This window comes from Vipera berus (genome assembly GCF_964194415.1).
Source record: "Vipera berus genome assembly, chromosome: 16".
NCBI classification, from domain to species: Eukaryota; Metazoa; Chordata; class Lepidosauria; order Squamata; family Viperidae; genus Vipera; species Vipera berus.
The window spans coordinates 2,486,586-2,500,133 of record NC_138219.1 but is presented as its reverse complement, the minus strand read 5'-3'; the positions used below and the strand labels follow the sequence as shown (position 1 = coordinate 2,500,133).

Genomic DNA, 13,548 nt, shown 5'->3' with positions numbered 1-13,548 from the left:
GCTGGGAAGCGATTACTTTCGTTCCAAGCGATTTAGCAAACAGAAAGACATTTTCTGTCTTCTTAAGATGAACTTGAGAAGGCAAATAGAAGTGACTTTTTCTACCCATCCCATGATGCTGCAGCAGGTAAACCGTGAGCAGCAAATAAAATCAAACAAAGCCCAGAAGTTGCCCTTTGGAAATTGTTCTTTAATTAAAAGCTTCCCGTCCTAGGAGAAGTTGCTGTTTTAAGAATTAAAGGGAAACATTTAATTCTAGTCACCGCTCCAAACAGAGGCAACTCTAATCTGACTTAATTTTAGGCCATCTGGAAAGAGTTCAATTTTTTTTTTTGAGTCTTTTAACTTAATGTATCTCAACCTTGGCAACTTTAAGATATATATGGACTTCAATTCCCAGAATTCCCCAGCCAGCTGTGGTGCCTGGGGAATTCTGGGGATTGAAGTCCATATATCTTAAAGTTTGATAAGTTGGTAAGTTTGACAAACATTGCTTTGACTCCTACAATTCCCCTCCAAAATGTGGTTGAATTCGAGACTTCTGCTGCTAATCCAGGAAGGCCCTGTTAATTCCATTATCAAGGGATTATTTCAAGGTGTAATAATAGTTCAAGAGGGACGTGGCGGCTCAGTGGGTTAGGATGCTGAGCTTGTCGATCAGAAGGTCGGCAGTTTCGCGGGTCGAATCCCGAGTGCCGCGTAACAGAGTGAGCGCCTGTTACTCGTCCCAGCTTCTGCCAACCTAGCAGTTCGAAAGCACGTAAAAACGCAAGTAGAAAAATAGGGACCACTCCGGTGGGAAGGTAACAGCGTTCCATGCGCCTTTGGCGTCTAGTCATGCCGGCCACATGACCACGGAGACGTCCTCGGACAAGTGCTGGCTCTTCGGCTTTGAAACGGAGACGAGCACCGGCCCCTAGAGTCGGAAACGACTAGCACGCTTGGGCGGGGGAACCTTTACCTTTTAATAGTTCAAGACAGATCCAGGATCGTTCGGCACCACAGTCCACAAAACCTCTCCATTTTCTCTGCTTTTCTGAACAGGTATCAAGTCCCAAACACCTCTGATCTTCTTCCGAAGCACCAGCGTAAGTTCTCACCTGGGTCAGATACAAGCAGTCCTCTACTTATGACCACAACCGAGCCCAACATTTCTGTCGCCAAGCGAGACTGCTGTTAAGTGCGTTTTGCCCCATTCGCTTGCCACAGTTGCCAAATGAATGACAGCCGTTGTTAAATGAGTCACACCGTTGTTAAGTTAAATTCTGGCTTCCCTTTTGATTTTGCTTGTCAAAAGAGGATCACGTGACCCCGGGACATTGCAACCGTCATAAATATGAGTCAGTTGCCAAACATCTGGATTTTGATCACCTGAGAATGGGGATGCTGCAACGTCGTTAAGTGTGAAAAGCAGTCACTTTTTTCAGTGCTGTTGCAACTTCAAGCGGTCACTACATCAACTGTTGTAAATCGAGGGCTATCTGTATAATGAATTCTCACAAAGTCAAATGAAAATGATATGGTAATTTTAATCTAAAACTGAAAGTGAAAATTCATCCTCTTTGTCTCCTGGTTAATCAATCAAGCAGAATAGAGGTGGAAGGGACCTTGGAGGTCTTCTAGCCCAACCCCCCTGCTCAAGGAGGAGAATTACAAAAATGCTGTTCAGGTTACATCCTAGTAAGAGTAGAGGGGACCTTAAAATTTAACTAATACTGCTATTTTGCATTTTAAAAAGGAAATGCAGGAAAATTTTGCGCTAATCTGGATATAAATGATAATCTGCTCAGACTCTTAATTGCAGAGCACCTTAAACGTCAGCTAGGATTATTGTTTATATATATATATATATATATATATATATATATATATATGTATGTATATATATATATATATATATATATATATATATATATATATGAGGTATCAGGGCAACGTTTCGACGAAATCTCATCCGTCATCCTCAGGCTGGTGACTTCAGCTTCGTTCTTCTGGGAGAAGTGTCGAAACGTTGCCCTGATACCTCCAATTCTACGTGGGGAAAAAACCCGAATGACCAAAGATATATATATATATATATATACCGCCTTTTTCCTGAGGGACTCAAGGCGGTTTACAGGGCAATTAAAATAATACAATATATATACAGATAAAATAAAATTAATCCGGTCTCCGTGTTTTAGATATATCGGTGTGATAGATTTCTTGTTGATTATTTTTCCCTCCAGCCATTTGATTGGGTGGCTTAAAAACTTAAATTTGGATGACCGTCACCAATAATAAAACGCAGATGAACAAATAAATAACTTTACCCAGATTTGGGACACACGGTGTTAACGCTTGCCCGGAATGGTGAAAACCATTTCTATCAAAGTTTTAAGAGGATGCAAAACGATTAGATTGTGGCCTCAAAATTGCAGAGGGAAAGAGAGAGAAGAAAGCCTGCTAAGATTTGGGGCCTTTAGTGACCCAAATCCAGACACTGGACAAGCAACCAGGCCTGTCTGGCCTCTTGTTTTTCAGAAGGACACCATCGCTTTTGGGAACGGCCCCGACTCCCAGGAGGCGCGGAGACCATCTGTGGAAGTACAGCTGCACCCCGAAGGCAGGAGAAGTCTCCGGTCCCATGTAAGTCCTGCTTGGAATAGAGAGAGCTTTCCCCATACGGCTAGTCCCTGACTTACGACTACACTCTCAGGTTATTTTTTTTATTTATTTTATTTTAATTCCATTTATATCCCGCCCTTCTCCGAAGACTCAGGGCGGCTTACAAGCTTAGCAGTAGCCTTCATTCTCTGTATATACCTGCTTATTAGGGCTTTCACACACACCCCAAGCGGCATTATTACAAAGTCAGCTTTAATTGCCCCCAACAATCTGGGTCCTCATTTTACCTACCTCGGAAGGATGGAAGGCTGAGTCAACCTTGAGCCTGGTGGGACTCGAACTTGCACTAATTGCAGGCAGCTGGTGTTACTTAAGGAGGCATTAGCCCACTGCTCCACCAAGGTTATAAGCTGCCCAGCGCTGCCTTGTGGCGAGATGGGCAGCAAATCAATCAATCAATCAATCAATCAATCGTGACTGGAACAGGTACTGCAAAGCAGTGCAGTTGTTCGGTGAGTCACACACAACTTTATGACTCCTTTCCCCCCACGGTCGTTAAGCGAATCTGGTTCCCCCCACCCCCCATTGACTGGGCTTGTTGGAAGCCACGATGATGTGATCCCGGGATGCTGTGGCCGCTGTAAATGCATGTCAGTTGCCCAGCGCCCAAATTCTGATGACGTGACCGTGGGGATGCTGTCAGGGTCATAAGTCTGATGAACTTTGAATGGTCATTAAACAAAACGCTCATAAATGAAGGACTACCTGTCATGGGAACCCACTCTCCCTCCCTCCCTCCCTCCCTCCCTCCCTCCCTTCCTTCCTCCCTCCCTTTTTCCTTCATTTTTCCCTCCCTCTCTTCCTTCTTCTATTCTTCTTCTCCTTCCTTTTCCCTCGCTTCGTCCCTTTTTCCTTCATTCTTCCCTCCCTCTTTTTTCTTCCATTCTTGTTCTCCTTCCTTCCTTCTCTCTCCCTTTTTCTTTTATTCTTCCCTCCCTCTTTCTTCCTCAATTCTTCTCCTTCCTTCTCCCTCCCTCCTTTCCTTCCTTCCTTCCTCCCTCCCTCCCTTTTTCCTTCATTCTCCCCTTGTCTCTTCCTCCATTCTTATTCTCCTTCCTTCTCCCTTCTCCCTCTCTCCCTCCCTCCTACTTGATCAGAGAGGGTTGGACTAGAAGACCTCCAAGGCCCCTTCCAACTCTGCTATTCTGTGTTCTGTATGCCTCTTATTTACTCTGCCAGTTCTTGAATCCTCACTTCAGGGTCCAACTCAAACCCCAACTCAAAAGCAGAGACAGAAAGAAAGAATTCCCTTTGTTTTCTTTCTTCACTCTCTGCCCAGCTGGCATGGCTTAATAAATAATTGGGGCAAAATAATTAGCAAAGGGCCAATAAAAAATGTTGTTTGGGCCAGATGTGGTAGAAGACAAGCGGGGAGAGATTTCCCCTTGATGAGCAAAACACAGAAACCAGGTTAGCATGAAGTATTTCAGTCTTGGTTTTCTCCCCACCCCACCCACACAGACACACACACACACAAACTTTTTAAATATATTTTTTTGTTTTTCTCATACAGGCAGGAGCCTCCCTTGCAGAAAGCAGCCATTCTGGATGCCTCAAGGTGAAGACCTAGGGCTTAATTGTGAATTTTTTTAAAAAAAAAACTGTTGTCATTTTTCTGCAAAGAAAAAGACGTGCATTGCATCATTTTGCAAACTTTCTCCCCGCTGTGTTTTCCCAGCCCAGAACGCACAGCTTCAAAACCCACAGCTTCTCGGCCCCCACCAAATGCATGCGCTGCACTTCGCTGATGGTCGGGCTGGTCCGGCAAGGCCTGGCTTGTGAGAGTGAGTAGACTCTGGTGGGGCACAAAATGTGTGTGGGGGGGCAAGGAAAGGGGGCTAGGTTGGAAAAGACCCTTGTCTGGAGTTTCAGAGGCCCCAAAACACAGCAATCTCTTTACGTTCCTGTTTAGCACGTTTTCATTTTGGTGCATGAGGACTAGAAGCATAACTTGATTGCTGGAGAACAGACCACACAGCTCAATTAAAAGGCAGGGAAACGATTGCTCAGCAGGCTGCACCATCTGGTTCTTCAACTACAGCTTAGCTATGATAGACATCAAAATGTTTTGGGCAATTTCAAGCAAGATAATGGGTGGCTGGGGAATTCTGGGAGTTGAAGTCCACGCATCTTAAAAGTTAAAAAACACAGGTTGGAAGAGGGGCTACCAGCCTCTCTCTGATTTTTGGCCACTCTAAGACAACGCGGTGGCTCAGTGGGTTAGGACGCTGAGCTTGTCGATCAGAAGGTCGGCAGTTGGCGGGTCGAATCCCGAGTGCCGCGTAGCAGAGTGAGCGCCTGTTACTCGTCCCAGCTTCTGCCAACCTAGCAGTTCGAAAGCACGTAAAAATGCAAGTGGGAAAATAGGGACCACTCCGGTGGGAAGGTAACAGCGTTCCGTGCGCCTTTGGCGTCTAGTCATGCCGGCCACATGACCACAGAGACGTCCTCGGACAAGCGCTGGCTCTTCGGTTTTGAAACGGAGATGAGCACCGGCCCCTAGAGTCGGAAACGACTAGCACGCGTGTGCGGGGGAACCTTTACCTTTACCTGAAGACAACATAGCTCTCTTCCTGCAAGAGGGAAGAAATTTAAACATGCTAAAAAAAATATTATTTTTTGCTTGCTTTTCGCCCTGCTTCTTCAGCCTGCAACTTTGTCTGCCACATTTCCTGTGCGGCCGGAGCTTCCATTTGCCCCGTACCTCCGGATCAGCTGCAGAAAACCTTGGGGGTGAATCCGGTAAACGGAACTGGCACCGCCTTCGAGGGATATTTGTCGGTAAGAGACAAGCCTTCCCAAACTTACTCAGAAATGGCACTTTTTCAACTTCAGGATTCTCATCCAACGTTTCGTTGACCTGGAGAAAAAAAAGCTAAGGCTTGGGCTGGATGGGACACCACTAAGAGATCCAAGGGTGGAGGCTAGATTATGAATTCGGAAACAAAAATGAGCAAGATAGGTGTAAACCTCTTCCAGACTAAACATGAAATTACAGGGACAAGAAGTAACAGGTGGAAGATTATCAAAAAGAGACCCAGCCTAGAACTAAGGAGAAATTTCCTGACAGCGGGAACAATTAAGCTGTGGAAAGATTTGCCTTCAGAGGTTATGAGTGCTCCAACAGGGGCGGCTTTTAAGAAAAGACTGAACATCCATTTGTCTGGAATCGCAAAGTGTCTCCTGCCTCGAGTTGGGGTTTGGACTAGAAGACCTCTAAGGTCCCTTCCAGCCTTGTTATTCTATGTTTTCCGTTCTAAGTGGATCTCCTGCCCTGCGGGAATGAAAATATTTCTTGGACTTGCCCTTGCTCCTCTGGAGAAAACAAGTTTGCCTATTTCTCTTTTTATCCCAAGGTGCCCAAACCCTCTGGGGTGAGGAAAGGCTGGCACAAGGCCTTTGTGGTTGTCAGTGACTTCAAGATTTTCCTCTTTGACGCCTCAGAAGGAAAGATCTCCCCGGGTGTCATGCATGTCACAGATATGCGGTGAGTATATATTCTGGCTAGGGAATTCTGACAGTTGAAGCCCACCTATCTTCAGGTTGCCAAGGTTGAGAAGCTCTGGGTTAGATCATTGGCAGCCTTGTGACATGTCTTAGGCAAACCCAGCGATGATTCGTAGAGTGGCTCCGAGGAATTTGAGGCATGGGTCAAATTGATGGGCCAGATTAGGCTCCTGAGATGGAAGTTCCCGACCTCTGTGGTGTTTACCTTTTGCCATCTTCTCTACTCACTTATACTAAAAAGATGTTGAGACTCTGGAAGGAGTGAAGAGAAGAGCAGCAAAGATGATTAGAGGCCTGGAAACTAAAACATACGAAGAATGGTGGCAGGAATTGGGTTAGTCTAGTCCAGGGATGGTGGCTCAGTGGGTTAAGGACGCTGAGCTTGTCGATCAGAAGGTCGGCAGTTTGGCGGGTCGAATCCCGAGTGCTGCGTAACAGAGTGAGCGCCTGTTACTCGTCCCAGCTTCTGCCAACCTAGCAGTTCGAAAGCACGTCAAAATGCAAGTAGAAAAATAGGGACCACTGCGGTGGGAAGGTAACAGCGTTCCGTGCGCCTTTGGCGTCTAGTCATGCCGGCCACATGACCACGGAGACGTCCTCGGACAAGCGCTGGCTCTTCGGCTTTGAAATGGAGATGAGCACCAGCCCCTAGAGTCGGAAACGACTAGCACGCATGTGTGGGGGAACCTTTACCTTCACCTAGTCCAGGGGTAGGCAACCTCGGCTCTTTTATGACTCATGGACTTCAACTCCCAGAATTCCTGAGGAATTCTGGGAGTTGAAATCCATGAGTCATAAAAGAGCCGAGGTTGCCTACCCCTGGTCTAGTCTAATGAAGAGAAGGACAAAGGGCAACATGACGGTAGTATTCCAGTAATTTGAGGGGCTGCCACAAAAAGAAACTAAGAAGAAATTTCCTGACCATGAGAACAAATAATCAATGAAATGACTTTATCTTAAGAAGTTGTGGCTCCTGGAGGTTTTAAGAAGAGACCGGACAGCCATTTGTACAAAATGGTACAAGGTCTCCTAGAAAACCTCCAAGGTCCCTTCCTACTCTGTTCTTCGGTTATTCTTAGTCACACTTCAGGAGAAAGTGGGTACATTTTTTTTCTCACTTGTTTTTATCCCGACGACAGGGATGAGCAGTTTTCCGTGGTTCCTGTCTTGGCCTCTGATGTCATCCATGCCAGCAACAAAGATGTGCCTTGCATCTTCCGGGTGAGAACCAAAAGGGACGGGAGATGTCCAAAATGGGAATACCTTTGTCCGGTGCTATCTTATCTCAATGGGGACTTTGCTGATGCTTTGAGTTGCGGTTAATGCAAGACCTCAGAGGAATGAATGAGACCGCTCGAGTGGCCGACGAGGGCATTCCAGCTCACTTGCAAAAATAACAGGGATCCTAAGCTGAGGTTTCTCCATGTGGGGCAGCTGTTGAGTTCCCTCTCAGGACCAAGTGGGGCTTCCCAGAGTTAAAGCTCAAAAAGGGGGTCTGTGCCAGGTTTGGGGGCAGGGAAGCCTCTGAAAAAGCAGGATTTGAAAATGCCTGAAGGCAGTACGGTCAAAAGAAAGGCAAGATAGTGGCCACAAGAGTGTGGTCGAAGCCTCTGCTGTTTTCGGACATTCAAATGTTTACTACTGTATCAAAATATGAAGTACCAAGAAAAATGAAAATAACGGGAAAGTCGAGGAAAAAGAGAAGAGGAAAAAAGTGTAGGGGAAAAGAAAAAAAACATTGCTTTCCGACTCTTTTTTAGCACAATAGTATAAGGTAATAGCGTACAGCCTCAGCTTTTTATTTTTGCAAGATACTATATACAGGTAGACCTTGAACTATGACCACAATTGAGCCTCAAATTTCTGTTGCTAAGCGAAACATTTGTTAAGTGAGTTTTGTCCCATTTTACAACCTTTTTTGCCACAGCTGAGTGAATCACTGCTGTTGTTAAATTAGTAATAAGGTTGTTTAGTGAATCTGGCTTCCCCACTGACTTTGCTTGTCAGAAAGTCACAAAAGGGGATCACAATGCAACCATAATAAAGACTTGACAGTTACCAAGCATTTTGATCACGTGTCCACGGAGATGCGCCAAAGGTCATAAGTGTCCAAAATGGTCATAAGTCACTTTTTTCCAGTGCCGTTGTAACTGTTGTAAATTGAAGGCTACCTGCATATGCCAGCCATTTCTATAGCAACAAACAGAACCAAAATTAAAGTTTCATTCTTTTCCAAGTCAAACACAAAATCCAGAAGTGACCCGGGCTGTTTTTAATATGTGTCCACATTTGTTCCTGTGTGCCGTCCTTCTCCTTGGCTTGCAGTGTCCAGCTTGGGGCATTGCTGGGCACCAGTTGGCACCTGCTTGCTCACCCCATTCCTTCCACAGGTGACGTCCACCCAGCTCTCCTGCCCTTCCACCACCAGCTCCATGCTCTTCCTGGCCGACAGCGAGGCGGAGATGCGGAGGTGGACGCAGCTGCTGAGCGAGCTGCACCAGCTCTTGCGACAGAACCGGCACTGCGAACGCGCAGTCTATGTGCTGAAGGAGGCGTACGACAACGGGCTGCCTTTCATCCCCCATGCCCTCTCGGCCGCAATCATAGGTGCTGCGGGTCAGAGTGGGTGGGTCTGTTCTGCTCCTCCGGGGCATTGTCTCTGGAGCAGGAACAACGGCCTTGATTTGCGGTGGACCACCCTAGGAGTCTCCAACCTATCCAGTTTACAGACTGGCAGGGGGGGTGAAGGGGATGGCTCCGTGCAAGCAGTGGGTGTACATGCTCCCACGCACAGCTCAGTTTGCACAAGCGGTGGGTGCACGCAGGTGCTGCTCACCAAACGCAGCTTCTCGCATGAGTGCCCGCCCAGCTGCGAGAGCTCGCCCACCACTTGGGTGGCCCAGTTCCAAACAGGCCACGGCCCGGGGCTGGACTGCACTAATTGTGATGGTGTTGTCTTTTTTTGCAGACAGGGATCGTCTCGCTCTGGGTACGGATGACGGAGTTTTCCTTGTTAATCTCAGGACAAACGGTGAGCAGTCCACTTGGTCCCAGCTGATCTGAGCTATTTTTCTCTCTCTCTCTCTCTTTCTTTCTCTCTCTCCCCCTTCCCTCCCTCCCTCCCTCCCTCTCTCTGTCTCTGTCTCTCTCTGTCTCTCTCTCTCTCTCTCTCACACACACACACACACACACACACACACTGAGAGTTGGTTATGGTTGATCTTGGAGAGTTGCTTTTTCAGGCTTAGCATACAGGTTAGTCCTCGACTCACAACCACAATTGGCACTGGAACCTCCATCGCTAAGCGATGCAGTTGATAAGTGAATCCCATTTTGCAACCTTTTTTTGCTGTGGTCATTAAGTGAATCCTGTGGTGATGAGGCAAATCCAAGGTTGCAAAGGGTGATCATGTGACCCTGGGATGCTGCAACCATCGTAAATACACGCTTGGTTGCCAAGCGTCTAAACTTTGATCCTGGGTCTGCGGGGCAGGGAATGACGGCTGTAAGTGCGAGGACTGGTTATAAGACATTCTTTTCACTGCTGCCATAACTTTGGTCACTAAAAAAATGGTTTTACTTCGAGGCCTATAGGTAGTCCTTGACTGACAACCATTTATTTAGTGATCATTCAAAGTTACAACAGCAGTGAAAAAAGTGACTTATGACCCTTTTTCACACTTTGGACCGCTGAAGCATCCCTAAGGTCACATGATCAAAATCCAGAGACCTGAGAAGTGGCCTGTATTGATGACGGTTGCCCAGCCTAAGGGTTAGAGTCACTTGTGACCTTCCAGGCTGGCTTCTGACAAGCAAAGTCAATGGGGGAAGCCAGATTCACATAACAACAACAACAACAACAAACAATAAAATAACAATAAATAACAACAATAAAAAACTTGGAAGGGACCTTGGAGGTCATCTAGTCCAACCCCCCGCTCAGGCAGAAAACCCTATACCATTTCAGACCAATGGCTGTCCAGTCTCTTCTTAAAAACTTCCAGTGTTGGAGCATTCACAGCTTCTGGAGGCAAGGAGTTCCACTGGTTAATTGTTCTCACTGTCAGGAAATTCCTCCTTAGTTCCAGGTTGCTTATCTCCTTGATTAGTTTCCATCCATTGCTTCTTGTCTTTGCCTTCAGGCACTTAATTTAACAAACGCATGGCTCACTTACCATTTTCAGGGATTCGCTTAACCACTATGGCAAGGTTGTAAAAAGGTTGCACAACTGGCTTCACAACGGCAAGCAAAATTTTTCGGCTCCATTGTGGTCCTAGTAAGTCAAGAACTCCCTGTACTTGTATTGTGTACGAATTGTTGTGTGCAATGCTAGAAACTAGTCGATTTGGCAAAAGCAAGCTAAATCGTCCCGCTTGTTTTTTTTTAAAGCAACATGATACAGGGAGTCCTCGACTTAACGACCATGACTGAGCCGAAAAATTTGCTTGCTAACAAGACAGTTGTTAAGTGATTTTCCACCCCCACACCTTTTACTTGCCACTGTGGTTAGGTGAATGACTGCAGTCAAGTTAGTAACAACTTCCCCATTGACTTTGCTTGTAAATAAGATTGCAAAAGGGGATCACTTGACTTCGGGACACTGCAACCGTCATAACTATGAGTCAGCTGCCAGGTGGCCCAGCTGGTCCTCTCAGGAAAACACGACTCCATTAAGGTTAATCAAAAGAACATTTACTGAGATAAAGTAGATGCAGTAAAGTCAGACAAAGCGCCAAGCAATTTTTCCCATTCCAAAACCCAGCCCACTCTGACCAGACCCCTGGCAGGCTATGTGATGCCACAAGTTTGTTTTGAGAATGTTGAGGTGCAAGGCAGATAACAGGTTACCCTCAGGGCACAGAGGCCTTGGAACCAGGCTGGAACTGGCTGGGAAGGAGTCTGCTTCATTTCTGAAGACAATCCCCCTCCCTAATTCCCAAGCGGTTACAAAAGCGAAAGCATATGATGAATGCCAGCAGAGCCCCCCCCCCCCAACAGAATGGCAGGACACCAGCACTTTTTTCAGTGCCGTTGTAATTTTGGTCACTAAACAAATGGTGCTAAGTTGAGGGCTACCTGTATTTCCTTCGATTGTTGGCACCATAATTTTCCTGCTCCTGATTTTCTGCCTGTCTGCCCGGAGGGTGTTCTGGTGGCTGCGGCTGCCGATCCCTGACCACGCGTCTCATCCCCTTTTCTCCCCTCCAGATGTGCTGCAGCTGGGCGACTGCCGGCGGGTGCAGCTCTTGCTGGTCTCCCCTGAAGCTCAGCTGCTCTCTGTGCTCTGTGGCAAGAACCACGGGGTCCGAATCTTCTCATGGGCAGAGCTGGAGACTCCCGAGGCACCGGGAACCAAGATAGTGGAGGCCAAAGGTTGCCAGGCGGTGGCGGTGGGGCTGATCTGCTGCAACACGACCCCCGTGCTCTGCGTGGCCTGCAAACGCCAGGTCCTCTGCTTTCAGCTGACCGCCACGCACCCACCCCACCGTCGTATCAAGGAGATCCAAGCGCCGGGCTATGTCCAGTGCCTAGATGTGCTGGGGGACCGGCTCTGCGTGGGCTACCCATCTGGCTTCTCTCTCTACCCTCTGCTCAATGAAGGGTCTCCGGTCAGTCTGCCCCACGCGGACGATGTCCGGGCCTCAGCTGTGGCCCAGATGGAAGCACTGAAAGCCATGGAGGTCAGCCTGAGCGAATTCATCTTGTGCTTCAGCGGTTTCGGCCTCTACGTGGACACACACGGCCACCGCAGCCGTTCCCAGGAGCTGATGTGGCCGGCCGCTCCTCTCAGCTGCTGTGAGTGGGTTGCAGATTTTTTTGGGGGGGAGGAGCAGCTTTGGCTGGGGATGATGGGTGCTGCGGTTCATCCCTTCACGTGGGATCTGTCCACGCCCCTGGGCTCCCATGCAGTGCTGAGTGTACAATCGGCGTCTGATGCCGCTCGTTTTGAATGCATAGGAAGGAGCGCTATTAGGATGTTCATTACCGAAGAATAATTCCAACTGTAATTCTAATTTGATGTCAACGAAATGAGGCAAAGGCTGAAGTGGCCCTCGATTCCTCGGCTACGAAGCCCAGTGCATTGTGGCTTATTTGATAAACTAGCATTAAGCTGATTGCAGTGTAATTGGCAGGATGTGGGTAGCTGCAGGAATGAGGGGCAGACTGAGCACACCGGCGTTAACCCCGTCCCCTTTTCCATTTCAGGCTATAACGCCCCTTATTTGTCAGTATTCAGCGAAAACAGCCTGGATATATTTGACGTCCGGAAGGCCGAATGGATTCAGACCATCTGCCTGAAAAAGGTGCCTGCCATGTTTTCTATCCCCCGAACAACAACAATAGGTAGTAAATGAGAGAGGCACTAAATCAGCAATCAGGGTGCAGCCAGCCGTGAGCGCTTTCACAAAATGGATGCCGTGGGTGCGAGGTGGCTGCCCGAAAGGCCTGCATTCCTGGACATAGTTTGATAGGGTGGATGCCTTTAAGCCGAGTCCTTGATTTACAGTCATCTGTTCAGTGACTGTTTGAAGTTGCGACAGCTTTGAAAAAAGGGATTTTTCACACTTACGACCGTTGCAGCATCCCCGTGGTCACGTGATCAAAATTTGGACACTTGGCAACTGGCTCACATTTATGACGGTCGCAGTGTCCCGGGGTCACGTGATCCCCCTTTGGCGAACTTTCTGTGGCTAAGCAAGTTAAGTGAGTTTTGCGACCTTTCTTGCCGCAGTTGTTAAGGGAAATCACTGTAGTTGTTCAGCTAGCAACACGGTTGTTAAATGAATTTGGCTGCCCCAGTGACTTTGCTTGTCAGACGGTCACAAAAGGAGATCACGTGACTCCGGGACACACTGCGACCGTCATAAATATGAGTCAGTTGCCAAGTGTCCAAATTTGGATCGCCTGACCATGGGGATGCTGCAACAGTCGTTAAGTGTGAAAAATGGTCCTAAGTCCCCCTTGTCATGGTTCCGATAAATGAGACAGTTCAAACAAATTTCAAGCAAACATTGACACTCATTTTCAGTGCCATGGTAACTCTGAATGGTCAGTAAATGGTTGTAAGTCAAGGAAGGTGCCATGTCGTTGTACCCGGTCCTGCTTCTACCACGACCGGGTGGCTCCGTCTGCATCCGAGGGAGAGTGAGGTGTCTCGAAGGAGGTGCCAGGGGTGTGGTACGCAACCCATCTGTTCCATGGGTAGGATTCAGAAATGTGAACAACTGGTTCTCTGCATGGATGCCGTTTCCGGAAGTCCGTTCTGGGCCTGGGCAACAAAAAATTAGCTACCGGTTCTGCCGAAGTGGTGTGAACCGGCTGAATCCCACTACTGCATCTGTTCCCAAAACGTTTTTCTCTTTGATTCTGGG

General features: G+C 47.6%; 1 protein-coding gene across 1 annotated transcript in view; it reads left to right on the top strand.

The window, feature by feature from the left end:
* The window catches only part of CDC42BPG (CDC42 binding protein kinase gamma), a gene marked incomplete at both ends in the record, with an annotated part of 72,916 nt that overhangs the window by 52,463 nt on the left and 6,905 nt on the right, over positions 1-13,548 (top strand). Inside the window, 11 exons of the mRNA XM_081340392.1 lie at positions 1,045-1,088; positions 2,524-2,628; positions 4,181-4,225; positions 4,346-4,451; positions 5,315-5,448; positions 6,024-6,154; positions 7,314-7,395; positions 8,565-8,781; positions 9,143-9,205; positions 11,384-11,971; positions 12,383-12,480. Coding sequence (XP_081196518.1) covers positions 1,045-1,088; positions 2,524-2,628; positions 4,181-4,225; positions 4,346-4,451; positions 5,315-5,448; positions 6,024-6,154; positions 7,314-7,395; positions 8,565-8,781; positions 9,143-9,205; positions 11,384-11,971; positions 12,383-12,480 — 1,613 coding nt within the window. The remainder of the gene's footprint in view (positions 1-1,044; positions 1,089-2,523; positions 2,629-4,180; positions 4,226-4,345; positions 4,452-5,314; positions 5,449-6,023; positions 6,155-7,313; positions 7,396-8,564; positions 8,782-9,142; positions 9,206-11,383; positions 11,972-12,382; positions 12,481-13,548) is intronic.